At 48.7% G+C, this 27,884-nt stretch overlaps 1 protein-coding gene across 6 annotated transcripts; it reads right to left on the bottom strand.

Annotated features, from left to right (window-relative positions):
* Window positions 1–711: 711 nt before the first annotated feature.
* On the bottom strand, window positions 712–27,186 carry SLC43A3 (solute carrier family 43 member 3). 6 transcript variants are annotated; one of them, XM_045371863.2, is made up of 14 exons: window positions 26,972–27,186; window positions 20,637–20,702; window positions 20,036–20,401; window positions 19,586–19,715; window positions 18,035–18,081; window positions 15,354–15,430; window positions 15,018–15,110; window positions 11,865–12,004; window positions 10,679–10,776; window positions 9,030–9,203; window positions 8,712–8,828; window positions 3,731–3,917; window positions 2,968–3,091; window positions 712–1,678 (listed from the first exon to the last, which is right to left on the bottom strand). In XM_045371863.2, the coding sequence occupies exons 3-14, from the start codon at window positions 20,217–20,219 to the stop codon at window positions 1,574–1,576; spliced, it is 1,476 nt and encodes a 491-aa protein (XP_045227798.2). In that variant the 5' UTR covers window positions 20,220–20,401; window positions 20,637–20,702; window positions 26,972–27,186; the 3' UTR covers window positions 712–1,573. The 6 variants fall into 6 exon arrangements, with proteins under 6 accessions (XP_045227798.2, XP_015290194.2, XP_005577919.2 ...); XM_015434708.3 differs by lacking the exon at window positions 26,972–27,186 and adding an exon at window positions 21,481–21,533; XM_005577862.4 differs by lacking the exon at window positions 26,972–27,186 and adding an exon at window positions 21,114–21,171.
* Between the last annotated feature and the right edge of the window lie 698 nt (window positions 27,187–27,884).

Genomic DNA, 27,884 nt, shown 5'->3' with positions numbered 1-27,884 from the left:
TGCCAGCCCCCTGCCTTCCACCCCCATCCCCGCGCCTCCCACCGTTCTTCCCTAATCCCTCTGCTAACAAGGTGGGAATGAGACAGCTGGTGTGCCCCAGATTCTCCCATCCCACCCACCTGCCATCTCTCCTCCTGCACCCTCAACTTCTCCCTCTTTGCCTCCGTCCTCCCCGAGGGTCATGAGTAAACACAGGAGCAAACCCTCATGTGCTCCCACCACGTGCTAGGCAGTCGAAATGACTTTACACTCTCACCATCACCGTCAGAGATAAAAATGATTACCTGTACTTTGCAAGTGGGGAACTAGTGTCTCAGACTGGTTAAGGGGCTTGCCCAGCTGCTGAGGGGCAGAGTTGAAACTCAAACTAGGACTTTCTGATTCCATCCAGTGCTCTAGCTGGGGATGTGGAGTGAGGGGTAGGGTTCTGCTGAAGGTTAAGGATGTGGAGAGGAAGAGGAAGCAGAGGGGTTCCTGGAGGAGGAAGTCTCTGGGCCCATGTGCCAGGACCAGCGGGGTGAATCATAGACAGGGTTCTCGCCCCACCTCTGGGTCCAGCTGCCACACTAGGATGTGTAGCCAGATTTCCTACGCTCTTCTCATGCCAGGGTAGGGCCTCCTCAGAAACACACACATACACACACATATACACATACACACACACACACACACACACCCCAGCCCCAAAGCCTAGAGAGATGCAAACAGTAGTTGCCTTAGACACAGAAGTTTTATTTTTCTATAAAATTATTCCCCAGAGAAATTTTCTTTTAAATGCCCAAAGTAAATAACTTATATCCCTTCTTGAAGAGGAAAACATCCCCAAAGATAGTTTGTCAGAAATCCTTCGGTCAAGCAGGTCAGCTGGCTCCCATGGCCCTTGCAGTGGCCTGACTCTGTCACTGTCCCTAAAACCTTCTAGGACATCTGCTCCAGGAAGAACCTTCAACACCAAAACTCATCTCAATTTTACAGATGGGAAAAGTGATTCTGAGACCAGACCAGGGTCAGGCCAAGGTCATCCAGCATCAGTGGCTGGGCTGAGACTGGGCCCAGGGAACCCTGTCTGCTCCTCTTTTTCCCAGAGCTGTGAGTTCTGTAGCCAAGGCTGCACTCTTGAGGGAGAGCTGGGAAGTATAGCTGAGGCCAGGACAACCTCACTCTTCACCTGAAAATTTAACCCGTGGCAGAGGATCCAGGCACACATGGGCTTCAGAGCCAAACAGGCATAAAGAAGTAGGTGACACACTTCCTCCCCCGTGTCATCTCCCCTGGAGTCACCAAGGCTAAGTGCAAGGAGACACTCCTGTTTTGAAATAAAGAAGTTCCACATGCCTTTGCTTTGAGTCTGTGCAATATCAATCTGCTTGGCAACTGAGATTCTTTTCTTGCTGCTCAAACGTCCTTGTTAACAGTTAAATATGTCTTTGCGTGTGTGTGTGTGTGTGTGTGTGTGTGTGTGTGTGTGTGTGTGTGTTTGCTGGGATAGGCAGTCTTTTGGGACACGAGGTCCTCAAAGGTGGAGAAAGATGAACAAAACCATCCTCAGGGCTGAAAAGTGAGGGCTTCTGAACTATGCAATTGCAGAGGGAGTTTCTTTCCAAGTGCGGCATTCCCGGTATACCAGAAAGGGGTGGACGAATGTCAGAAGAATGGCAAGCATGAACATCACATTTACCTGCAGGGAGAGCAGAAGTGAGGTGAAATCCAGGAATTCTGAACAACAGAACTGTTGCTCAATGAAGGAAGCACTGATCCATTCCATGACCAATGAAGGGACCAGAAGTCTACCGAGTTTATATTCTACTTTTCACCCAGACACTATGGTGCCCCGGAGGAAGGATTTTCAGTTACTTTTCATTCTGCACTACGGGGTGGGGAAGGGGAGGAATATTAAGCCCATTTCACAGGTAAAGAAACAGACGCCTAGCGAGCATTCAATGTCATGTTCACGGTCACATGTGAAGCTGGTAGAGGCACCAGCTAGAATACATATCTGATTACTTGGTCATCTGATGTCACAATCAAGTCATTCGCCTCAGATTTCAAGTTTAGTCTTTTGGCCATGCACAGTGGTTGACGCCTGTAATCACGGCGATTTGGAAGGCAGAGGCGGGTGGATCGCTTGAGGCCGGGAATTCAAAACCAGCCCAGGCAACATAGCGAAACCCCAGTGTCTATCAAAAAAATAAAAAATAAAATAAAATAAAAAGCTGGGCATGGTGGCACATGCCTGCAGTGTCAGCTACTCAGGAGGCTGAGATAAGAGGATCACTTGAGCCCAGGAGATCGAGGCTGCAGTGAGCCGAGATTGTGCCACTGCACTCCAGCCTGGGTGACAAAGCAAGACCCTGTCTCCAAAACAAAAACAAAAAACATTTAGTCTTTCTTTTCTCCAATGATGGACTTAAACTCCTATTCTACAATTTGCTGCTCTTTTTTAAAAAAATGAGGCAAATAAGAGCTGTGCCGTGGTCAAAATACAGAATTCAAGGTTGAAAGGCTTTTGCTTCTTAGCCAGTGCCTCTGAACACATAAGTAACCTCTTTGAGCCTCAGTTTCTGCAAAGAGCAGGAGAGTCATGCCCACTTCCTAGAGCAGGACCTCAGAGCATCCCTCCAAGTGTAAGGACACAGAGGTGAAAGCACAGAGCTCCTGTCCCTGGGGCCAACTGTGGAAACCCTGCGTGGGCCTAGGGGAGAGGCCAGGGTGGGCCCACACTCACCACAGGCAGGCAACACCTTTGAGGTCTCAGGATTTTGCTTGAAGTTTTGTGAGAATTTCCACCCTAGTCCAGAATGTCTGTTTCCTCACACACAAAAATACTTTTGCCCCAAATATTTGAATAACACACTCTTTGGGAAGCTGCGCCACGCTACATACCCAGGCCATCACAGCCAGATTTGGGGCAGCCAAGGCCTAAGGCCAAGGCCTCCTGCCAGGGATGCCCATCCTCCCAGTACTCACGTAAAATGGGTCATTCTGAAGGGGGCCTTTGATGAGCGTGAAGATGGGGAACTGGAGCAGAGACACCACAGCTGACAAGGCCATCACCAGCCCAAAGAGCTTGCCAAAGTGCTCCGAAGGGAAACTGGGGAGAGAAACCAGAGGAGTTCCAGTGAGCTTCAGGGACCCTCCCTCCAAGCAGGAGCCTGGCTTCAGGGGCCTCTGTCAGCTGCTTGTTCCCAGCTCCCCTGTCCTAGGCCTGCCCCTCCACCCACACCTGTCTGGCCTTTCCCTCTTCACCTCTGCTCAGACATTTGACCCACAGAACCCAGAGAAGGCACATGCGGGGCCCTGGACAAACAGAGAGGACCCTCATGCAGGCTACACCAGGGAAGAAAAGACAGGCATGTAAATGGATAGCATGCCAGACAATGCACGTACTAGCAAAGGAAGTAAGACTAGAGTACTAAGGACACAAAGAAGGGAAGACACTTCTCCATCTCTTCCCTGGAGAACTGGAACAGAAGTGGGCCTCAGAGGATGAATACAAGTTCACCAAGTAGAAAACAGAGGGAGAGGGCACCGCAGATGTAAAGGCTCAGGTGCATGAATGTTCTATCCTTCCCACCGCCTCTGGTCTCACCCCCTCCACACCTGCCCCCAAACCCAGTCTCCCGCACCTGACTGCTTCCAGGCCCAGCCTCACATCCCAACTTCTTTACCTCCAGCTTCTCTTTGCCCCAGTGTGTCCCATTGCATAAGAGCCCGCCCCAAGGCCACTTACGCAATGGTGAGGAAGGCCGCGTTGCTCCCATAGAGGAAGGAGCGGCTGATCACTTGCAGGATGAAGGTGAGATACTGGAGAGGGAGGACGGGGACTGAGGCACAGAGGGCGAAGCCCAGGCACAGCAGGGATGTCAGGGCCAGCGAAGGCACCGTCGAGCAGAGAGCCACTGCCAAGGTGGAGGAACCTGGGTGAACAGAGAGGAAAAAGAGGGTCTCTGTAGGCCAACCCAACAGAAGTCAGGGAAGGGCCAAGGAAGACTGGAAAAGGGGGAGGAGCCACTATCCATTCACTGCCCCAACAGAAACCTGGGAGTCATCCTCGAATCCCTTCCCCACAGGCCCCACCTCAAATTCATCAATGATGCTGATCATTCACCTCCTACATACCATTCAAATGTGCCCACTCCTCTGCAACCCCACTGACTTGTCCTAGCTTTAAACCACCATTAACTCAGTCATGGATTACTGCAATGCCCTCCTTACAGGCTACACACATCTGCCCCTCCCCGCCCTGAACATGTGGCCAGATCCTCTTTGTAACACTACCGGTAATAGCAAAAGGCTGGAAACAATCCAAATAGCCGTCAGTACGGGAACGCTGCAGCAACTAGGTTGCAGCCATATAATGGAGACCCAGGCAGTGGTTAAAAGGCATGAGGAGAGGTCCCTGCTACACAGCACCCTCAGGATAGAGCTACACCAAAAAAAAAAAAAAAAAAAAAAAAACCCTGCGGAATAGTGTGTACAGTATACTACCTTTTATCTAAAAGAGAGGGAGACGTATTGATATGGTTTGGCTGTGTCCCCACCCAAATCTCACCTTGAATTGCATCTCCCAGAATTCCTACCTATTATGGGTGGGACCTGGGTTGGGGAGGTAATTGAATCATGGGGGCCAGTCTTTCCCATGCTATTGTTGTGATAGTGAATAAAGCTCACGAGATCTGATGGGTTTATCAGGGGTTCCTGCTTTTGATTCTTCCTCATTTTATCTCGCCACCACCATATAAGAAGTGCCTTTCACCTCCTGCCATGATTCTGAGGCCTCCCCAGCTATGTGGAACTGTAAGTCCAATTAAACCTCCTTTTCTTCGCAGTCTCAGATATGTCTTTAGCAGCAGCATGAAAACTAATACATGTATATACACCTACGCAATGTTTATATTAAAAAACATAAAAATGGTTACCTAAAGAAGAGGAAAAGGGGTACAAGAAACAGAGAGGGAAACTAAACTTTTTTGAATATATCTTGTTTCACAGTTTTAGCTTTGGGAAAATGTAAATGTCTGATATGTAAATGTTTTACAAATACAATTAAATAATAATAGGAAGAAAACAAGTAAAACAATCTAAAAAATCGGAAACAAAATAAAATAAAATGAAACCAATGAACATAACTCTATACCAAGCTGGTAATCCTTAAAATACAGTAATTTGGCCCAGTGTGGTGGCTCACACCTACAATCCCAACACTTTGGGAGGTCAGGGCAAGCTTGAGCCCAGGAGGTCGACATTAGCCTGGGCAACACAGACCCTTTCTCTACAAAAAAAAAAAAAAAAAATTAAATTAGCCAGACATGGTAATGCACGCCTGTAGTCCAAGCTACTTGGGAGGCTGAAGGGAGAGGATCACTTGAGCCGAGGAGGTTGAGGCTGCAGTGAGTCGTGATCGTACCACAGTACTACAGCCTGGGCAACAGAGTGAGACCTCATCCCTAAAAATAAAAAAGAAAATATGGCAACTTGACTGTACATCTCTCATGGGATATATCCTAAGGATGAGAAAGGAATAAGAAAGGACAGAAAAAAGGAAAGAAAGAAGTAGCAACAGTATTTAGCAATTGTACTGTTATCAAGTAACATCAATATTGCTAAAACCAGTAATTATATTTAAAATACTATATATGTGTATGTACGTGTATATATGCATATGTTAGGAACCAAGATTATCAGAGGAAGAGAAAGGGCTGCAAATGTAAAATCAAGGAAATAAAAATTCGAATAAAAATATCAGTATTAAGTATTTATGATATTTTTCTTATCAAAAATTGCATACATGTTAACTCTATCCAAAGCACAAAAGCAGTGACAATGCAGGAGCAATAAGAAACCTCGGCATCCAGACTGTAGCCTCTAAATACCATTTCCAATTAAAGAAACCCAGGGTCAGTTGGGAAAAAAACGACGATTTCAGGTCTGGGGCAGGAAACACACCTAGTGAAATGGACCTGAACATTTAATTGTGCTAGAAAGTAAGGATACTGTCTAGAAATCATATGATTTTGTCTAAAAGACACAGATTCTGGCTTGGTAAAGTTTTCAACGGCCAAAGGTGAGACAATTTGAGCATCAAGAAGAATCATGACAGAACAGATTGAAACATGTCAAATATATTTTAAAATGAAATTTTATTTTAAAAAATGAGTAGCCATGTCTGGAGGTCACTAGGGTACCAATTCATTATTTCGGACTGGTAAATAAACATGTAAACCAAGCATTTATTTCTAGGTAACAAAATAGTAAAGAATGTTTTTCTTTCTAAAAGAATTCTAGTGATTAAAAGCAGAAGATAGAAATAGAAAATCATCCTTTTGGCCAGGAGCAATGGCTGTAATCTCAGCACTTTGGGAGGCCGAGGCGGGTGGATCACCTGAGGTCAGGAGTTCGAGACCAGCGTGGCCAACATGGTGAAACCCCATCTCTATTAAAAATACAAAAATTGGGCCGGGCGCGGTGGCTCAAGCCTATAATCCCAGCACTTTGGGAGGTCGAGACGGGTGGATCACGAGGTCAGGAGATTGAGACCATTCTGGCTAACATGGTGAAACCCCAGTCTCTACTAAAAAATACAAAAATCTAGCCGGGTGAAGTGGTGGGCGCCTGTAGTCCCAGCTACTCGGGAGGCTGAGGCCGGAGAATGGCGTGAACCCAGGAGGCGGAGCTTGCAGTGAGCTGAGATCCGGCCACTGCACTCCAGCCTGGGCGACAGAGCGAGACTCCGTCTCAAAAAAAAAAAGACAAAAAAAAAAAACAAAAATTAGCCAGGTGGTGGGTGCCTGTAAAGCCAGCTACTCGGGAGGCGGAGGCAGGAGAATCGCTTGAACCTGGAAGGCGGAGGTTGCAGTAGGCCAAGATTGTGCCACTGCACTCCAGCCTGGGCAACAGAGTGAGACTCTGTCTCAAAAAAGAAGAAAGAAAAGAAAATCATCCTTTTGTAATCCTAATAAAATAATGGGCCTAGGCATTGATCATTAATGGCTGCTAAAATCACTAAGTATATGGTTGATGGGAAACTTTACAGCGGATGGATCAGACTGGCAATGTCTAAACCAGTTGATCAATCTTAACACAGCAACAAGACAACAGACACCAGGGCCTGCTGATGGGAGACCAGAGGAAACCCACAGCTCTACCTCTGAGTTATTCATGCAAAAAAAAAAAAAAAAAAAAAAACCCAAACAATTAAACTGTGTTTCCTCCAAGCTTCTAATCCCACTGTTTACAGGAAATACCCAAGGAAAGGAATATTTTAAATAACACATTAAAACAATGCCAAATCCAAAATATGGGGAAATGGCCCAGTTTCTTCAACAAATAAATAAGAAAAGTGGGGAGGACTCTTCTAGATTTTAAAAGCTATAGAAGACACAGCAACCAAATACACTGCATGGACCAGGCATGGATCCTAATTTGAACAAACCAAATGTAAAAAGATGTATTTGAAATGATTGAAGGAATTTGAACAGTGACTGCACAGTAGGTGATATGAGAAATTATTGGTTTTTTTAGGTGTGGCCATGATTTTATGGGGATGTTTAAGTAAAAGAGGCCTTATATGTTAGAGAAACATTTATGGGTATAGAGAAATATTTACAGATGAAATGATATGATGTCTAAGATTTGCTTTGAAAACTCTAGCAGGTGTGGGAGAAGCAGGTGCATGGGGTGGGAGAAGGGATAGATGAAATAAGTATGTAAAATGTTGGTCTACTTTTGTCCCTCCTGCCCCAGCAGGTTAAAATACCTCAGCATATCTCTACTCCTCCAACCATATCCAAGGACCAGGCCAAAACTCCCTGATGTGGTAAACAGCCTGACCCCTTCTTACCTCTCTCTCTCCAGCCACTTCCCTAAGATTCCCCAGGGCTCTGTGTCCTAGCCAGCCTGATTCACCTGCCCAGATCCCTCAGTGTTTCACTCTGTCATTCACCATTTCGACCCCACTGTGCTCCTGGGCCACTCTCCAAGGCCCCACTTCTTCATCTCCTCCCTTCTTACTCATCCTTCAGGTCTTGGTTTAGATGCCACCTCCTCCAGGAAGCCTTCCCTGGCACCAATCCCATCCTCACCCAGAATAGATTATGTGCCCTTCTTTGTGCCCCCATAGCCCCCTGTGGGCTTGCTTCATGGATTGTAACTGCCTATCTGCCTTTCTCCACCCTCTAGACTGAGAACACCTTGAGAAAAAGAACACATCTGTCTTGTCTGCTGTTGAATTCCTGGTATCTGGTACCATGGCTGACACATAACTGTCACTCAGTGACTAGTGTTTTAATGAATCAATGAGTGTAACCAGACAGGGTTAAGAACACAAAAGAAGACTGAGCATGGTGCTTCACGCCTGTAATCCCAGCACTTTGGGAGGCTGAGGTGGGCAGATCACCTGAGGTCAGAAGTTCAAGACCAGCCTGACATGGTGAAACCCCATCTCTACTAAAAAGACAAAAATTAGTAGGGCATGGTGGCACACGCCTGTAATCCCAGCTACTCGGGGAGCTGAGACAGGAGAATCTCTTGAACCCAGGAGGCGCAGCCTGCAGTGATCCAAGATCACACCACTGCACTCCAACCTGGGCAACAGAGTGAGACCCTATCTCAAAAAAAAAAAAAAAAGAGAAAGAGAGAGAGAAGACGTCATGGGGTAAATGAAGACTCCCTTCCTGGTTCTCTGACCAGCCCTGCCCTCCCCCGCATCTCACCTGTCTTTCTTGCTTCCTTCTGGTACTTCTGTTTAAGCCGGTCCATGAGCAGGCCATTCCAGGGAGCACACAGCACTCCGAACTGAGTGAAGGCAAAGGCATTTGTGTAGGTGCTGACTACAGAGGGAAGAGAGAGGTTGGTTGATGAGAAGTTTCCAAAACTCCCTTCCAGGCAGGGACTCTCCCACCTTGCTCTTGTCTGCACGTCCCTCCTCCCCACACCATCAGACCCTCCTCTGGTGTGTACAGCCCTGCTGGGAGGCTCTGTGTTCCCAGCTGGGATGTGCAGATGGGCTACCTCCCAGCCCCACCACATACCTCGTGCCACGTCCCCACCGGCCATGTTGGTCAGCAAGGAGTTGAGAGTGCCAATGAAGAGGTAGTGCCACAACTGTATCACAGACAGCCACACCAGGTGCCAGGCAAAGCGCCGAGACAAAGCGTAGCTCCAGAAGGAGCGGGGTTCCTGCTTCTGCCCTTTCCCTGGGGTCTCTAACGGGGAGAGGAGGATCTGGGCGTGAATTGCGAGGAAAGTGGACAGGTAGGATGGGGAGGGTGGAGGCTTCAGTGGAACATTTCAGGTCCAGGCCCACCTTCTACCCTTGGCTCCCATAACTCACCCGGCATGCTCTGCGCCTGCCTCAGACTCACACATCCCCACCTCCCTGCTTTGTCATGCTGGCCCTACCACCTTGGATGACCCTCTGTGTTCTTCTCTATTGAAATCCGATCTGTCTCTCACAGCCTGGTCAATGACACTTCTTGCAGTAATACCTTCCTGATCTTTCTCAGCCAGAAAGGTGAAAGGAATGACAAGGAGAGGAGAAAGTCAGAAGGAAGACGAGGATGAGTGTGGACACTCTGTTCTAACCTGCTCCTCAGTGCCTCCCTTTCTTTTGGTACCAGTATCCTGAGTTTCCTTAGGAAATCTTCCTCTACCTTAATCTTCATGATCCAGATGGCACCGTGAATTCAGGGTTCTGTTCCTCTCTCAAGGTTAACCAATGAGATGGTTCCTCATAACAAGGCAGACCGGCCGTAAGTTTAGATTAGGACGGACCTAATCTAAAATAGGTCCTACATCCTGGCAAGTTCAATTTCCTCCCTTGATTTTGGAAGCTTCCCAGAACCCTATTCTTCTTTCTTTAAAACAAATAAATAAATATGTGTTTTGGATCCAACTGTCAGATGGTAAAAAAAAAAAAAAAAAATCAATTTTATTGTGTATATTTAAGATATACAACATGAGGTCATAGGATACATATAGCTACTAAGATGGTTACTATAGTAAAGCAAATTAACATATCCATCATCTCACATTTCTACCTGTTTTGTGGCAAGAGCAGTTAAAATCTACTTGTTTAGCAAAGTCCCAGACACAATGCAATTTGATGACCTAGAGTCTTCATGCTGTGCATTAGATCTCTAGGCCTGTTCCTCCTGCTCATCTGCTCCTTCATGTCCTTCAACCTGCATCTCCCATCTCCTCTCCCACCCCGTTCTTATTTCTACTGTAGCTAGCTGCGGTTTGTGATGTGTGTAATCAAAGACTCAGAACAGAGAGGAAGGAAAGGAAGCAGTGATAGAGTTGGGACAATAAGAGAGGACAGACCCAGGAGACCTGGAGAAATGGGGACATTGCACCAGACTTAGTGCAATGGCATCACAGAAGAGGGCAGAACCGAGGAGTTGGGGGAAGGGAGGGCAACCCATGGAAGGCAGGCTGGAAGTAGGGGAAAGTGATGGGATGTGAAAGAGAGAAAAGAGGGACAGAAAAGAGACAAAAGCCCTGCCCCCTCTCTGGAGCCTCCATTAAGTGAGGGGGTTGGAAAGATGCCTAAGGTCCTTTCTCTGTCCTGCCTTTCCTGATTCAGGGCCTCTGGGGGAGCTCTGGAGGTGAGGGGCCAGGAAAGGCACAAGGAGAGACTCAGGTCTGGAGGAGAGAGAGATTAGTCAGCAGGGCTCACCTTCCTTTGCTGAAAGGATCTCCTTTGACTGTAGCTCCCCGTTTTCATGCTCAGCTGTTTCCTTCTCTTTCTTCATGGTGCCATTCTCAGAGCACAGGCTATGGAAACAAAAGCCCCACCAGCAAGGCCAAGGACTGTGAGCTGAACCTGAGACTCAGACTGGAGGGAACAGTATAGTGAATCCCACATTTCACCGCACTTTGGAATCACCTTTTAGCCACCCTGACGCCCAGGCTGCAGACCAGACCAATTACATCAGTATGTCTGGAGGTGAAAGTCAGGCTTCCTTTTCTAAGATCTCTATGTGAATCTAGTGACTCTAATATGCCGCAAAGTTTGGGAACCACTGGAAGTATGAAAAGAGCAGGGCAGGCCAGAGTTCAAATCCCAGCTCTGCCTCTTCCTAGCAACAGAAAGATGGCTCAGACTTAACCCTTCTGAGCCTCATTTTTCTCATTTAGAAAATGGAGATAAGGATATCTGAGAGGATTATTGTGAGGATGAAATCAGAGAGCACATGGGGTCTGACAAATAGTAAGTGAGCAGCAAAGGAGCACCCTTCCTCTACTCCTTGTGGCAACTGACTGCAAAAATGATCACATGTTTTCACCTCCTCTGTATTTACCCCCATTTGAATGAGACTTTGCAGCTCTATTTCCCCATGCCCTGAATCTGGGCCAGCCTTGTGAACTGCTTCAGCCAAAAGAATGCAGCAGAAGTGGTTGTGCCAATTCCAAGCCTAAACCTCAAGAACACTTGTGCGTTTCTGCGCTCTTTCAGAACCCTGAAATCACGGTGTGAATGAGCCCACGCTGGCTTGCTGGAGGATGACAGCCACGTGACCCAGGCATCCCTGTCACTCCAAACCTATTTGAATGAGGCCATCCTAGCATAGTCAGCCCCCTTGTAACCCTCCAAATGATCAGATGCATGAATGAGCCCTGTCAAAATCATCTACATCTGACCCTGATCAGTAGAACTAGCCAGCTACCCACAGACTTGTGAAAAATGATAAATGCTGAACGTTTTAGGCTGCTGAGTTTTGAGGTCATTTGTTATGCAGCAATAGCTAACAGATGCACTGCTCCAGTCCTCCTCCTCTCCTGTGACAGGTTTGCTTTGCCCTGTCCATCCCACCCTAGGGCCAATGAGGGGCTCTGGCCCACAATCGCCAGATAGTCCTTACCCGTAGCTGTAGTTGGGGGGCAGTGGGTATGGGATGTGCCCCCGGGGCATCAGGAGGAAAGTGCGTGCTACATGCCAGGTACTGCAGACAGAGAGGAAGATGAAGGAGGCCTTGAGGCTGATGCCCTTTTCATAAAGAAGCTGCAGAAGGAGGAGGAAAAAGTCAGTGTCACGCCATGTTCACAGCAGCACTATTCACAATAGCCAAAGGATGGAAGCAACCTAAAGGTCCATCAGCAGATGAACAGCTAAACATAATGTGATCTATACACACAGTGGAATATTATTCAGCCTTTAAAAAGGAAGGAGGCCACCATGCTGGCTCACACCTATAATCCCAGCACTTTGGGAGGCAGGAGGACCACTCGAGCCCAGTTCAAGACCAGCCTGGACAACATCACCCCTTCTCTACTGGATGTGGTGGCACACACCTGTAGTCCCAGCTACTCAGGAGGCTGAGTGGTAGGATTACTTGAGCCCATAAGTTTGAGGCTGCAGTGAGCCATCACTGGGCCACTGCACCCCAGCCTGGACAATGAAGCATGACCTTGTCTCCAAAAAAAATAAAATAAAAAGGAAAGAAATTGGCATACACTACAACATGGATGAACTTTAAGAGCACTATGCAGGGCTGAGCTCAGTCGTTCCTGCCTGTAATTCTAGTGCTTCAGAAGACCAAGACAGGAGGATTGCTTGAGTCCAGGAGCTTGAGACCAGCCTGGGTAACAGCAAGACCTCATCTCTACTAAAAATAAATAGATAAATTAGCTGGGCGTGGTGGTGCATGCCTGTAATTCCAGCTACTCGGGAGGCTGAGGTGAGAGGGTGTGATTACATGATTACATGATTACATGCCTGTAATCCCAGTACTTTGGGAGGCTGAGGCAGGCAGATCACTTAAGGCCAGGAGTTCCAGACCAGCCTGGCCAACATGGTGAAACCCCATCTCTACTGAAAATACAAAAATTAGCAGTGCATGGTGGCACGCACCTGTAATCCCAGCTACTCGGCTGGTTGAGGCAGAAGAATCGCTTGAAGCCAGGAGGCAGAGGTTGCAGTGAGCCAAGATCCTGCCACCGCACTCCAGCCTGGGCAACAGAGCGAGACTCTGTCTCAAAAAAAAAAAAAAAAAAAAAGGTTAAGATAGTAATATTTATGTTATGCATGTTTTATCACACACAAAAAACATCAGCAGAAGAGGCAGGAGCTGGAACCCTGTTTTCTAAGGAGTCCGAGTACAAGCCATCACCTACCATCCTGGAAGCTGATTAGGGATACCTGGTACACATATGGCGCCACTCCAAGACACACCCGGCAGTAGAGGAGTCCTCATATGACCCTTCCCCACAGCCGGTGGAGCCAGTGCCTTTCTTCCCCCAACAACAGCAAAGGCCTTTTGTTCAAAGGAAATTTTACACAAAAATTCAACTTACAAAACACATCAATGGGGAGCTTGCCAGTCATCTCCCTCTTTATTCTCCTTGGTGACTGGCATGACATCAAAGAGAATCCCTAAGTTCCTCGATGCTCAGTTTGAAACCACTGACCTAGCCCAACCTCCTCCCATTTTACAGAGAGTGACATTGAGGTCCAGAGAGGTGCAGTAAATTGCTCAATGAATTGTCAGAGTAAGCAGCAGCAAAGTCAGATTAAACTAAGAATTCCCACTCCTGCTGCCTTTCCCCTTCCAACTCTAGACAGACAGGAGAGAGGTTGGGCATGGTGGTTCATGCCTGTAATTTCAGCACTTTGGGAGGTCAAGGAAGGTGGATTACTTGAGGTCAAGAGTTCAAGACCAGCCTGGCCAACATGGCGAAACCCCATCTCTACTAAAAATACAAAAATAAGCCAAGTGTGGTGGCAAGCCTATGGTCCCAGTGACTCAGGAGGCTGAGGCAGGAGAATTGCTTGAGCCCACTAGACAGAGGCTGCAGTGAGCCAAGATCCCACCAATGCACTCTAGCCTGGGAGACAAAGTGAGACTCCATCTCAAAAAAAAAAAAAAAAAAAAGAGGAAAGAAGGGGAGGCATACCCAGGGGAAGGAGGAAGAGCCTGGAAAGTGGCTCTTGTGCCAGGAGTAGAAAGGCTTGAGTGCCCCAGGGACTCAGTCTCTGTATGACTCTCCAAACCTCCAAAGCTTATAGGACTAAGCTAGACTCATGTCTGGGTAGTGACTGCCAGAGATCCTCTTCTCTGCCCCCATAACCGACATGGAATGCCAACTGCCTCTGGCCTAACACTAAGCCCAGAGAGAAGTCCCAGGTTGGGTGGCTTGAGATCCACACTCTTCCCTTCCTTTCACTCAGCCATCTGTGGCGTGCCGGCTTTAGTACTCCAGCTTGTTGTCTCATAATTGAAGCATGGTTGCCACAGCCCCAGCTATCACATCCTCACACCGCAACATTCAATGAGGAAGACTTCATTTGTACTCTGCTTTCACCCTCCGTCAGGGAAGAAAAGCCCCTTGAGTCTTCTAATATACACACCCCCTTTATCTCATTAAAAAGGACTGGATCCTATGCTGACCTCCATCCATCACTAGCAAGGGGTAAACGGATTGCTGTGGTTGGCTTTGATCAATCAGGATTCATCCCCTGGGCTAAGCAGGTCACTGCCCAGATAAAACCATTCACAATGAATAAGGCAGAATGGTTGTTGATTGACCTTTAATAGCCTTGGCAACAGTTCATCCCCTGAAACCTCAACATCAGCCATTGGGACAGCTGGACAAGCCTCCGTGTCTGCCCCTGCTGTACCCACTAGCCACTTGCCACCTTCTTGTCCAAATTAGAAGCTCACAGCAGCAAACACCCCACTCTGAAGGGCCCCCAGCCTCTGCCCAACATTGGCCCAAGCACATCATGACCACTGCCACAAAAGCTTGGGCAAGGCTGAAGAAGGAGCTTAGCGGTTACAAGCTCAGGCTCTAGAACCAACAAGCCTGGGTTTGAGTTCCAGTATCATGGCTACTAGCGGCAGAACCTTCATTGTTAAAAGCTTTTTAACCTCGGAGACTCAAATGCTTCGTCTGTAAAGTGGGGGCAACATAGTACATACCTCACCGAGTTGATGGAGAGAAATAATGCAAGGTTCACAAGACAAGCGCCTGGCATATACAAGTGCTCAATGAATGTAGGCTGTTGCTATATTTACCTTAATAATAAGGAAGACTGCCGAGGAAGAGTCAAATGCTCCATTGTAGAGAGTGATGATGGTCGAACGGTGTTGGCCAAATAGGTTCCCAATCTGCGGATGATAGGACCAGCCTGGATCACGTATTTATTCATGAAACAGATATTTCCTGAGGATCCAGCATGTGGCAGACCCTCCTTATACCCAAAGTCACCTTCTACCGCTACAGCTTCCACCTCAGCTTGAGCCAACCCCATCTGAGGCAGCCAATTATAGAAAAGGGTCTTACCTTCCCTCCACCTTCCCTCCACCTTCCCTCCACCCTGCCAAGTGCCTGGGATTAGGGAAGACTCCCACCTGCAGGTTGGTGATGAGAAACAGGATTCCCCCAATGGTGAGCATTGGCATGGCCAGGAAGAGCAGCACAGCTGAGCCTGGACCATCAAAGTCAGAAGCAGGATGGCGTCATAGTGCAACCCAAACATGGAGCCCCAACCTCTGCTCCCACCTGCTCCAAATTCCCAACAATCCTAGTGTCCAGGCCCCAGTTCGAGCCAGCATTCCAGCGTCCTTCAAGGGTTTTTAGGATACTGGCCAAGGTTTCCCCAGATATCTCTGTGGAAGTCTCCTGAGCCACCTTCTTCCCAGCCAAAGTGGGTCCTCAGTCTGTGGCAGGCCAGAAAGTTTACAGACAGAGGCAGAGCTCTAAGTGAAGCCACCTCTCTTTTCCCTCAGTAAACCACAAGCTGCCTCTCCTTTTCATCCTTGACACTCTAGGAAAAGAGGACCCTGGACTCAGGTGCCAGGCTCAACCCTCAAGCCCATCCCCTAATTCATGGCATTGGCCTTGAGCCTCAGTCATCTTATCTGTTTAATGGGAACAACAGTTCCTGCTCTTCCGGCTTAGGTGCTACGAGAACTGAGAAAAGGACAATGGTCTTTTCTTTGTTCACTAAACTCTGAGCACTTCCTTGGTGCCAGGCAGTGTGCTTGGCACTGGAAATACAGGATGAATAAAAGATACTCCTTGCGCTTAAAGAGACTGACATGCAAACAAATGGTTATAACAGGTCTGGTAAGTGTGAGACCGCAGCAGAAAAGCTCAAGAGCTGGGGGAGGGGAACCCTTGACAAATTATTCCTCCCCAAACCAGACTTCTGCCCACCATTATTCTGGCCATAACCTATGCCTGTCTTATTATTTGCTAAAATGTTTTAAGTTGACTCACTCTTATCCCAAAAAAAATCTATTTTTAAAGGACACTTTATTTCACTACTGTAGATGAAAACACTGGCATTGCTTGTCATGAATAGGAAGTAACTGTAAAAATAAATGCAATGAAAGGAAAACAATGTTATTCAATTGTAGCTGGATGCATTTGCCCTTAGAATGTTCAAAGCCTAAGACCTGCTCTTTCCATCAGTGTTAAAATCACACTGGCCCCACATCAAGACATTCTTTCATGAAATCAGAAGGACTGAAAGAGACATAAAAAGGGAATAGCTGTTCTGTCAGGTGATTTGATGTTTGTTAGTGTAGTTGATGTAGTATGCGTGTGCCCCTAACATCCTCTTAACTACCGTGCTATACCTTAAGAAGCACTGCCAAGAGCCAATTTTAGAGTATTCACACAATTTACCATTCAATTTCTGTCATTATAAAATGTACATCTCTCCTATTGCTAAAGGTTGGAGGCTTCTTTCACAATACAGTCCTTGTGGGCTCAATGCTTTTTTCAAAACCGAAAATCCCTCTACTATGGAGGAAGAGGAAGATTGTTGCTCAGACAATTTGCAAGCACGAGTCAAATATTACCCAGCCACCACCTCCACATCCAGTCGCTTAAAAATCATTTACAGGCTTTTAGAGTAGATGATGCTGGTTTGATAAGGAGAGTGGTTTGAAATAATTGGTTTGAGGTGCCAGGCCATCTCATGAGATCTGTGTGGACAAAGACACTCAGTCTCTGTGTTTGCCCAGCGTGAGTGCAGACAATCTCATGATGCTGGTGGGCTTTAGCAGAGCTTACACACACAAGAGTAATGTACTCTTCTTTCCTAAACCAAAAACTGAGCCACAGGTCTGACACTAGGGAGGAACCTCGGGAGGCATCTCGTGGCCACCATAACCAAGGCAATGAGAGAAAGAAGAGTCAGGGATCAGGAGGCCTGCATACCAGGCCCACCTCCCACTCGCTTTCTCTGTGGCCATGGACGTGTCTTTGCAAAGGGTCCCTTTGTGACCTCAGTTTCTCCTCTGTGTAATCGGTGGAAGGGTGGTGGAGAACAAACCAGATTGGAATTCCAGACTTACAGACTGGTAAAATTTGAAAAAAAGATTTTGAGTACAATAGGGTTGTCAACTTTTACCCTGCTAAGTAAGGATATTTTCAAAATGGTCATTCATATAATCATTTCATTAAAAAGAAAGAGAACATTTTAACACATAAAAGATGTAAAAGTTTTTTGTTGTTTTGTTTTTTAGGGTTTGTTTGTTGATAGAGTCTCACTTTGTCACCCAGGCTGGAGTGCAGTGGTGTGATCTCAGCTCACTGCAACCTCTGCCTCCTGGGTTCAAGCAATTCTCCTGCCTCATCCTCCTGAGTAGCTGGGATTACAGGCGTGCACCACCGCCCAGCTAATTTTTGTATTTTTTTTTTTTAGTAGAGAAGGGATTTCACCATGTTGGCCAGGCTGGTCTCGAACTCCTGACCTCAGATGATCCACCCACCTCAGCCTTCCAAAGTGCTGGGATTCCAGGAGTGAGCCACTGCGCCCTGCCAGATGTAAAGTTTTGAATAAATTCTACTCTATAAAGTAATCCCTCTCCATTGTCCTTGCTTTTCACATTTTCTCAATAGACTAAACTGTTTTCACAGATCAGCAATAACTCAAGATCCTTCCAGGATTCTTTCAAGCTACAGATCTCTGAATAACCACGTGGTCTGTATGTCTTGCCTATAGCTCTCTACTCACACCTGCCCCAGCCACCAGGTGCCCCTGAGCTTGCATCCCTCCCACCCACCTGACAGCACTCACCTGCAGAGGTGAAGGCTATGATGAGTGTGGCGGTGGTGTAGAAAAATCTGAAACACAGACCAGGAAAAGGAGAATATTGTCAAGAAAGGAGAAACCTGGGAGACAAACGTGATTCTGCTCACCCAGCCCACAAGTGTAGGACTTGACCGCACCCTCAGCCTGGGATGCAACGGGCACTGATGCCTCTGAGCCCCAGGCTCAAAACCAGGTGAGAAGCCGCGATGAGACTGAGATGTGGTCCTGACCTCATGGACAGTGCATTTTGCTCATTCTGAGGCCCAACGCTAGCACAGGCAGCCTTGGACAAGGAGCTCAGCTGATGACGTGGTTGGCTTGGGACTTAGCCAGGACAGAGTGGGCAAAGCCAAGATCCTCCCACCTGGAAGCCCCAACAGCCCAACCCCTTGGAGAAAGAGGTTAGTGCCTGGTCTGCAAATCAAGACCTTGAGTTCTAACTCCTCCTCACTCTGTGACCTTGGGCAAGGCGCTGTCCTTCTCTGGGCCTCAGGAGCCTTTTCTATAAAAAGAAATGATTGGACTGACTAGCTCAGAGTGCTATGATTTCAGGATTACAGTCCCAAGGTTATAAGGCTCCCTTAGCATTTAGGGGTCTTGTAAGGCATGGAGTCAAAAAAAAAAAAAAAAAAAAGCAATGTCCTAAGGCTCGAGAAGAGGGAGGGGACAAAGGAAGGGGAGGAAAGGGGAGGTAGCAGGGAGCCAAGGACCAAGAAGGACTGAGATACAGTCATTCTGCATCCAAAGGCTTAAAATGTAAGGGACTGGCTTTACTCTCTGGCTATGTCCAGAAAGGCAGGCCCAGCTAGCCCTCCCGTTCCTCTCTCTGACAGCTGATCTCACATGTGCCTCCCTGGGAGCACCTGCTCTGAGCTGTATCAGTCCCCAGCAGGGCGCTGATTATCGCTGAGGCTGCCCACAGAGCACGAGATTAGGATGCAGCAACACACTGTGTGTGTGAGATCACGTCCCGAACCTTCTGACTCATCTGCACAGGAAACCCCCACTGCCTCCCCTCCAGTCAGAAAGGACCTGAAATTCCACCAGTGGCAATACCAAGGAAACTTCCTATTAGCTAAGCCCCTGGGGAGTGATGGGGGAGGGAGGCGGTGAGGAGGATGAGGATGAAGCCTGAGCAACCTGGATGTGAGGCTGTGCAGGGGATGAGGACAAGGATCGTTGGGGTGAAGGAAGAGAAGAGCAATTTTAGTTTTTGCTAATTTTGTAACCTGGCTCTAAGCCAGCCCTTACAGGAAGTCAGCCTGGCCTCCGGCTCAGTTCAGCACGTGATAGGGAAGCCACATTCAGGCGGAGCAGGGAAAAAGGTAAGGAAATGGAAGCGGGGCTGTGGTGAAGTGGGGAGCCTACAAATCCCCGCTGCCTGGGGCTGTTCCTAACAGCCGCTGGGAGCTAGCAGCAGGTGTGGTGCCTGGCAGGGCGGCCGGGCCATCTGACCTGGATTTCACTCCAAGCTGGGCTGCAGCCTGAAGGATTCCTATCGCCCACCTTTGCCTGGGCTGGGCCTTTCGGACTTACATGGCTATGAGGCGTGCCACGGTGGTCTTGAACCGGTCAAAGATGTAGCCAGTGGGGAATGTCATGAAGTTGTTCATGAAGGACCCCAGGGTGAAGATGAGTGAGAACCTCTCATCCTGGGCTTTGCAGTCTGGAGAAGAACAAAGGTCTCCCATGCATCCCAGCCTTCCTGCCAAATGAGCACACAGCCTGGGCTCCCCCCTCCACCTCGGACAGCTCGTCAGTCAGAAGCTCGTCCCTTCAGCTCAGTTGAAATGTGGCTGCCCCTAATTACCCCTCAGGAGCTGGTGCCTCCCTTCCAGGCACTTCCCAGACCAAGTGGGCTGAGGGCTGCTGAGCCTTCCTCTCATCATAGAAAGAGGGGTGGGCAGGGGGCAGAGTCCTTCCTGCTCCTTGCCACCACCTGGGAGCCAGACTTAACTTCCTTAGAAGAGTCATCCCTGCCCTTACCGGCCTGCCCTGTGGCATTGCCAATCGGCCCAGCATCTTGTCCACACAGCTCCTTAAAGTAATCCTCATTCTTGAAGACAAACACTAGTGAAGGCCAGCCAAAGAGGACGCCAGCAAAGCCCAGGCATTCCAGCAGCCCCGTCAGCAGTGTGGCCACGTGCAGGGGCAGGCCCTGGCCCGCCATGAGCAGAGGTGGAGTGGATCTTCAAATCCCACTTTGTCCTCCTGGACGGATCACAGGCGCTGTAAGCCTGGCGTTTGAGCACTTGGAAAATTCCTCTGGCAAGCCAAGCCCTTGCCTTCCCGTAGCTCTCTGGTTCTGTTTCAGGCCTGGGCAAAAACCGTCAGCGGGTGATTCTCTGGATCCTGTAAAATAAAGACAGAGGCTGCTGGAAGAGGAGGCCTGCGGGAAAGGCAAAGGTGGACTAGAGTTATTTGTGGGGTGCATTAAGAGGCAGGGTGATCATGGCCGCTGGCAGCAAATATGGGGAATAGATACTTCAATACACTATCTTAGGCACTGCATTTGAGTAACCACGTGGTAAGTAGAGAGGCAGATCTTAATTGCCACCTGGAGTCACAGGTGAGATAAACGACTTACCCAATAGCTCCCCGGCAGCAGGTGGAGAAGCGGAGGCTCCTGCGCTCGAATTCTGAATACCGTCCACTAAAATAATGACAGCAACTCAACCAGGTGCAGGGGCAGGGAGGCCCTACACAGAAGACACACACTCCCGCTGCCAACTTGGTGTTGTTATCTTCAGTTTATTGACAATGAAACAAAAACTCCCGCAGATTTCAGGAACTTGCCCAAGATCACAGGGCTAGTTTAGTCACGAGGCAGGCCATTCTACTGCCAGAAATACCCCAGCTCCCATGACCCTCGCCTAGGACTCGCAAACATGGTCCCCGCTGCCCTTCCTCGCATCAACTTCTACCAGGAAAGCCTCGGGGGGCCGCTCCCCGCCAGCCTCCGCACCCCGCTCCAGCCTGCGGCCGGCCCTCCCCGCAGAGGAGCCCGAGGGGCCAGCCCGGGCTCGGAGCCCCAAGGCCCCCGAAAGGGGACCCCTCGCCCTACCCGCGTGCTCCGCGCCGGGGCTCTCCGCGCCCTTTCGTTCGCATTCGCGCCTCTCGCCGCCCCTCCCAGTCCCCTGCTCGCCTCCGCCCCTGCCTGCCCTCCCGGAAGGGGTTGGGGCAGGCCTCCCATTCTCCATCACTTCCTTCTTCTTTTTCCTTGCTCACAGCCTCCCGCGCCTTTTTTTACCTCTCCCTTTTGAAACTTCTCCCTCTAGGATCCCCTATAACCCCAGCGGTGTCTTTCCCTCCCTCCTCATTGCCTTTCAGCCTCCCAGCCCCCTTGCTTCTGCCTCCCCTAACCAAGTTAGTTGAATGCTGTTACACGCTCAGGCCCACCTAGGAAAAATGTCACCCACTCACCCACTTACCCAGAGGACACGCAGACAGCACATGCGGGCATAGGGACACACACACTCTCTCTATTTGTGCATTTTGCCTTGACCGCTGCGTGGGCAGGGAACATATTTTTCCTATTTGCTCACCACCTCAACCCTCTCTCCCAGTTTCACAGTCCCACAGCTGCCAAAAACATCCCAACCACAGAATCAGGCAGCCAAGAACCAGGACTGAGGGCTTTTCAGAAACCACCGCCTGGAGGACTGCCCCATCTTTTCGCTCCCGAAGACCCCTTAGATGACTCCTGGCCTCACCCCCACCCCCAGGTTCTGAAAGAGCCTTCCCAGCAGACTGCATTGATTAACTATTCATTCATTGCCCCATTTTTTATTAATCAAAGACATATATAATTGCCCATCGGAGCTTGTGATCAGCGTGAGGTAGCCAGTCTAAGCAGCTGCCTTACCATCCTTCCAGTCCAGAGCACGTGAGCTGATGTCTTCTTTGGCCTGAGTGGCTGTTCCCTTGTCAAAAGCTCAGTTTGGGGGAGAGCTTCTTGCATATTAGATGCAGTCTGCAGACTCCCAACCCCAGCTACCTGGATCCCGTGGGGGCCCAGGAACTCCAGCTATTCCAAGCCCACTCCTCTTTTTTTTAAGAGGAAGAAATAGAGGTTAGGATAGGGGACAGCCAGAACTGAGTATTTTCCAGATCCAACTGAGTATTTTCCAGTTCACCACCAAAACACAAAAGATAAAGTCTGTGACCACTCTAGTGACTTGACTGAATGGAGGAAGGGTGGCTGGGGTCCTGTACCCCAAGCTACTTGCTAGTTATACAACCTGAGGCAAGCTCTTTGGCTGCCCCACCTGTAAGACAAGGACAATAGGACCTTAATTATAGGAATTGTCTTAAAAGAAGTATGAGATGGGTGTATGAGGTCCCTGCATGGCGCAGGTGCTGTAGGCAGATTGTAGGGTAGTGGATTTCTAGTCTGCAGTTATGTAGACAGAGCCAGAGAAGCAGCTTTGGGGAGGAATTTTAAAGGAACTTGCCCATGGTCACTCTACGAAGCCGCAGTACCTTCCCAACTCTGAAACCTATGCTCTCATCACCCCATCTTAACAAACATTTGGACATTAGAGAAAACAAGTCTCTTCTTAAAATAACATTTTAAGTTATTTTAAGAAATACATTTTAATCCACAAAAATATAGCAGCCCGGGACAATCAGGGCTTAAGATGCAAGATTTTCTATTTTACTGCAAGACAGACTCTGAAATTAATGCATGCCCTATCTTCTGGTCTTTTAGTCTCCTGAGGACCTTGAGGGTTCAGTAAGTGTGGAAGTAGCAAGGGAGAAACCGAAAAAAGTCAAAGCAAAGAGAGAATCTTATCTTGTTACCTCTCTTGACTCAGAGCCTCCACTACACACCTCCCAACAATGTCTGCAGAAGACATGGGCCTCTACTAACACACGTCTTACTGAACTCTTGGGACAGGAAATTAGAATATCCTCTGAACCATTCCCATGTTCTTTGGTTCGAATTCCAGCAGCTAGAAAAGGCAGATGCTATTCTGATCACTCTCCTGCCTGGCTCCGATGAGGATTAATGAGTAACATCGGAGAGAGAAGTGACTATAATAAGGTCTGACGGCACACCCAATGTCTTCATCCCTTTTCTCTTCGCCTCCTTCTGCGTCATCTCACATCCTTTTTTTTTTTTTTTTTTTTTGAGACGGAGTCTCGCTGTGTCGCCCAGGCTGGAGTGCAGTGGCCAGATCTCAGCTCACTGCAAGCTCTGCCTCCCGGGTTTTTACGCCATTCTCCTGCCTCAGCCTCCCGAGTAGCCGGGACTACAGGCGCCCGCCACCTCGCCCGGCTAGTTTTTTGTATTTTTTTTTAGTAGAGACGGGGTTTCACCGTGTTAGCCAGGATGGTCTCGAACTCCTGACCTCGTGATCCGCCCGTCTCGGCCTCCCAAAGTGCTGGGATTACAGGCTTGAGCCACCGCGCCCGGCCATCCTTTTTTTTTTAATTGATTGATTGGTTCAACAAATACCTGTGGCACCCCAGGCTCTGTGCCAGGTGCTGGGATTCATAGAGAAGAGATTCAGTGCCTGCCCTCAAGGGGCTCCTTCTCTAGTGGGAGAGACAAAGAAACGCAAGATTTCTGGAGTGAGAGAATGGTCTTCCAGGCAGAGGCCAGCACAGCACATTGAAAGGCACGGAACCTCAACAAAACAAGAACATATGGGAACCAGCTAGAGCACAGGTTTGTGAAGAAAGTGGCAAGATTTGAGGCCAGCGTCACTGTCTAAGTGAGGACATTAACATTTCAGCCCACATCAGTCAATCATGTCCTATTGATTTCACCCCTTAATATCTCTCCTATCCATCCTTGACCACTGCTCTATGCAGACACTTATCATCTCTCACGCAGGCATCATCTGCTTCCAAGCCATCGCCATTCTGCTGCAAGAGTTTATTTCCATGGTTGCCACTGGATGACTTCACTTAACTGCTCAAAACCCTTCTGAGGTCCAGTCAACTGGCTGGTAAGGACCAGTCCAGGGTCTGGGAACGCCAGCCATGGGACATTGCTTTGAGGGGAAGAGGGAGCATAGAACGGGGTCTCCTGTATCCTGCTACCGAAGTACCAATGCAGGAGGTGGTTCTCCTTCCCATCATCAGCAGATCTGGATACCCAGGATCCACCCTATGGATGTTTTTATGGGCAGAGTGGGAAGATGGATATGTTGAGGTCAGGGAAAGAGGGTTTGCCAAACAGGGCAGTGTAAGTGAGCTGCACTCCATCATCCCCCTGGCACAAGCAAAGGCTAGTATCCTCTAGTCCTCAAGAGCACCACCTTCCAATGCAGCCCCCACCTCTCCACGGACCTCTCTCCTCAAGCTTCCTCTGAACAACCTCAGAGAGGGCAGCTGCCACTCCCTGGGCCGAGTCCAGATGTTCTCTCCTACCCTCTGACATCACTTTCTAAATTTGAATATGCAGATAAACTCTGAGCCATTCACATAAAGGGCTTTGATTTCCCATACCCCAAACACATAAACAAACAAACATCAGCTTTCCTTTCACAGTGGGCTCCTGCAAATTAAAATGTTTAGTTTTCTCACCTACGGTCTTGAAAGGGATTTCTAGAGCCTGTTTTGGAAGTCAGAGAGCAAAAGGTAAATGCAAACATCATTTCACCTGCAGAGAAAGTTCTAATCCTCTTGAGGCAGTGCCAAAAATAATACAAGCACACTGCTATCAAGCCAATGACTGATTATCTCCGAGCTTCCGTCTCCTCATCTGTAAAATTGGAATTGAGTTGTATGGATTAAAGATAATGTATGAAAACTGCCCAATTAGTACACTATTAATAAATAGCAGCTACTGTTGTTAACAAATATGATTGACTTACCAGAAAACAAAGTCACATTTAGGGAGAATTTTAAAGTGTTCCTAACCCAAAAAAGAAATAAATTAGGAGTGAAAAAAAATCCACTAAGTAATGGGTGAGCTCAGTTTACCTTGCTTAAGAAGCCCCACCCTAGAGACCTGATCTCTAGATAACACCCAAATGTTATCCCCCAAGTGCAACCCCCCAAGACTGTCTGGGCTTAAGGCAGGGGCTTGGATTGTCCTGTAAGCTGTGGGAAGTCTGCTCGTGAGCCAGAGTAGACAGGAAGGGGATGGAGCCTTAGAGCTGCACTCTTCAGGGTATCTCCTAGTGTGTTCAAAGCAGTTCTCAGGAGGGTGGGGAGCTACTACACAGCCAACATGAGGCCTCCTTGCTCTGGGGAGACTTTCTGTTAGAGAGGAATCTGAAAGGACACCCAAAGAGGCACTGGAGGGAGGGGGCCACTCTGGCCCCTCAGAGCAGCCAGCTCAGCTTCAGTGGATGCGAGAGGCAGCAGAGGTTGTACCTGGATCAGCCTCCCTTTCATCATGCAGAAAACAGAACTCCTCCACCAGACCAGACACTGGAAGCGCTGGGCCAGGCCTAATAGAAAGAGGAGCCCCAGGCCCCATCACACCAGGCCGTATGAGGCTCCTGCTACTCACCCTCCCAAGCCCCAGCTCCACTTCCATGTTCATCAAGCAACCGTTTACTGGTAACTGGACTTCCCAATAGACTTTGCCAGAAAGGAATGCCTCAGTGCACTGACAATATCTAAACCTGCAACTCTGAGGACCAGGCTGGGGAACAGTGTGTCAACGTGCAGGCACGTCCCGTCCCTGAGAAGAAAAAGAAGAAATATCAATAATACCTGCAATGCACTGAGCAATGACTATGTATCTGATTCGAAGCGCTTTTTGCTTAATCTGTCACTGAATCTCACGATAGGTGTTGTTATTAGCATCTATTATCTGGGCCAACTGAGGCCCAGAGGGATGAAGCAGCTCCCCCAACATCACCAGGTAGCAGTGCCAGGACTGGGACAGAAACCTGATGCTCTGAATGCAGCGAATGCTTTTTGTTTTGTTTCGTTTTGTTTTGAGAGAGCATCTCACTCTGTCACCCAGGCTGGAGTGCAGTGGTGTGATCTCAGTTCACTGCAGCCTCCACCTCCCAGGTTCAAGTGATTCTTCTGCCTCAGCCTCCCGAGTAGCTGGGATTACAGGCGTGCGCCACCATACCCAGCTAATTTTTTTTTGCATTTTTAGTACAGATGGGGTTTCACCATGTTGGCCAGACTGGTCTCAAACTCCAGGGCTCAAGTGCTCTGCCTGCCTCGGTCCCCCAAAGTGCTAGGATTACAGGACTGAGCCAACATGCCCAGCCAGTGGATGCTCTTAATCTGTGCCCTACGCAGCCTTCCTGGGAGGCTTCCCAAGAGCTGGACAGAGCAGGAACTCTGGAATCGGGTTGATGGGGGTACCAGTTATCACCAATAGGAATGAAGATGGGTAGTTCTTTCAGATGGCACCCTTGATGAAAACAAAGAGAGTAATGCTGCCTGTCTGTGATTCTGTGTCTCCCTGCTCTGCTCACACAGACACCCACACCCACCCACACGCATGATCATGAAAAGAGGAAATGGATCCAGGAGGAGGAGACAGGACTCCTGAGTGAAAACAACGGGGTTTTTCACACTGGGAGCTTTGCCCAACTCCCCCAAGATGAAAAGAGCAGGAAACTGCTGGGGCCAGTTGAACATTGGATTTTTGTTGTGAAAAAAGGCAAAGGGAAGCAGGAAAAGACTGGAACAGTTTCCATGGCGCTGGCGGGTGGGGAAGCAGGTAGGGATTAGCTGGAGGGAGAAGGAGAAGCTGGGGCGGAGGGGAACCTCCACTTGCCAGGAGAGCCCATGTAGGATGGGAACCCCAGATGATACTCGAGGCATGGCATTAGACTGGAAGCAAGTCTGTGGTGAAATTAGGGAAGGCTCCACTGGGGACTGTAGACAGAGCACTGGACAAGGAAGTGGGAGACCCAGGGTCCAGTCCCGGCTCTGGAGCCCCCTGGGTGGGCTACCCCGGGCACCTTTCTCTCCTGGGGCCTCCATTCCTACCTCTGTGAAGCGAGTGCTGAACCTCTCTTAGCCCTGACTTGCTGAAATGCTGGGACTCCATACAGAGGCTGACAGTGAGCAGGGATCTGTCGTGGGGTGCAGGAGTGTGCCTCCAGATGCAGCACGGGAGAGGGCAGAAAAGGCCTGTATGGTGAGTCTGCCCTGGGAGCCTCTGCTTGGAAGCTCAAGTGGCCTAAGAGTGACTCAGAAACCACGGAAGTTCCCGGGGCTGATGGGTTCTTATAGATTGTACATGCAGCTCTCCTCGTGGGTTGCAAAACCGCAAGATGGGCTGTGACCACTCTCAAGGAAAGAGCCCTATCTGCAAAAAGCATTCTGCCCTCCAGGTCTTAAAGCAAACACAGACTCAATTCTTATTCCTTTTAAGACAAAATTGCCTCAGGGGCCTCAGGGAGGCAGCAGGCCTCAAATGTGTGCCTGTCTAGAATTCTCAATGAAAGCACCCTTTTGGGTATTAATAATGGCAACAGTAATGACGATCATTTACTGAGTGTTGCTTTTGGGACAGGCATTGTGCTGAGAGCTCTATGTAATATATATTATTATTTAATGCCCACAGCCACCCCATAAGGAGGGGAGGTACTATCATTATGCCAACTTTAAAGACGAAGAAACTGAGGCCTCAAGAGATGAAGTCACTTGGTCAAGTCACTCAGTCAGTGAATGGGAGGAGATAGACTTCCAGCCCAGATAGGCAGACTCCAGAGTCCATGTTTTCACCATTATGCTGAAGGACCTCTTTTCCTGTGCCAGTGTGATCTGCCTCCAGGAATCCTGTCTTGATGTTCCCTTCCCCATACAGAAGTCCTCTCTGTGTCCTCTTCAGCCTAATAGTATATCTTTTCATACCATTCTTTGGACATCTCTGTTATACTACTCCAGTGGTGTTCCC

This window comes from Macaca fascicularis, chromosome 14 (assembly GCF_037993035.2).
Source record: "Macaca fascicularis isolate 582-1 chromosome 14, T2T-MFA8v1.1".
Classification (NCBI taxonomy): domain Eukaryota; kingdom Metazoa; phylum Chordata; class Mammalia; order Primates; family Cercopithecidae; genus Macaca; species Macaca fascicularis.
The sequence above is the reverse complement of the archived record's forward strand: the minus strand, read 5'-3'. Positions and strand labels throughout refer to the sequence as shown.

Bases quoted from the DNA above. Each gene is read 5' to 3' on its own strand.
- SLC43A3 (XM_045371863.2), bottom strand. From the start codon at position 20,219: ATGGCGGGCCAGGGCCTGCCCCTGCACGTGGCCACACTGCTGACGGGG. The intron at 15,111-15,353 runs GTGGGAGTCTTC...TATCATCCGCAG, and splicing joins TTCTCATCACCAACCTGCAG to ATTGGGAACCTATTTGGCCA. The intron at 3,092-3,730 runs GTAAGTGGCCTT...TTCTCTCCCCAG, and splicing joins GCGGCCTTCCTCACCATTGC to TTTCCCTTCGGAGCACTTTG.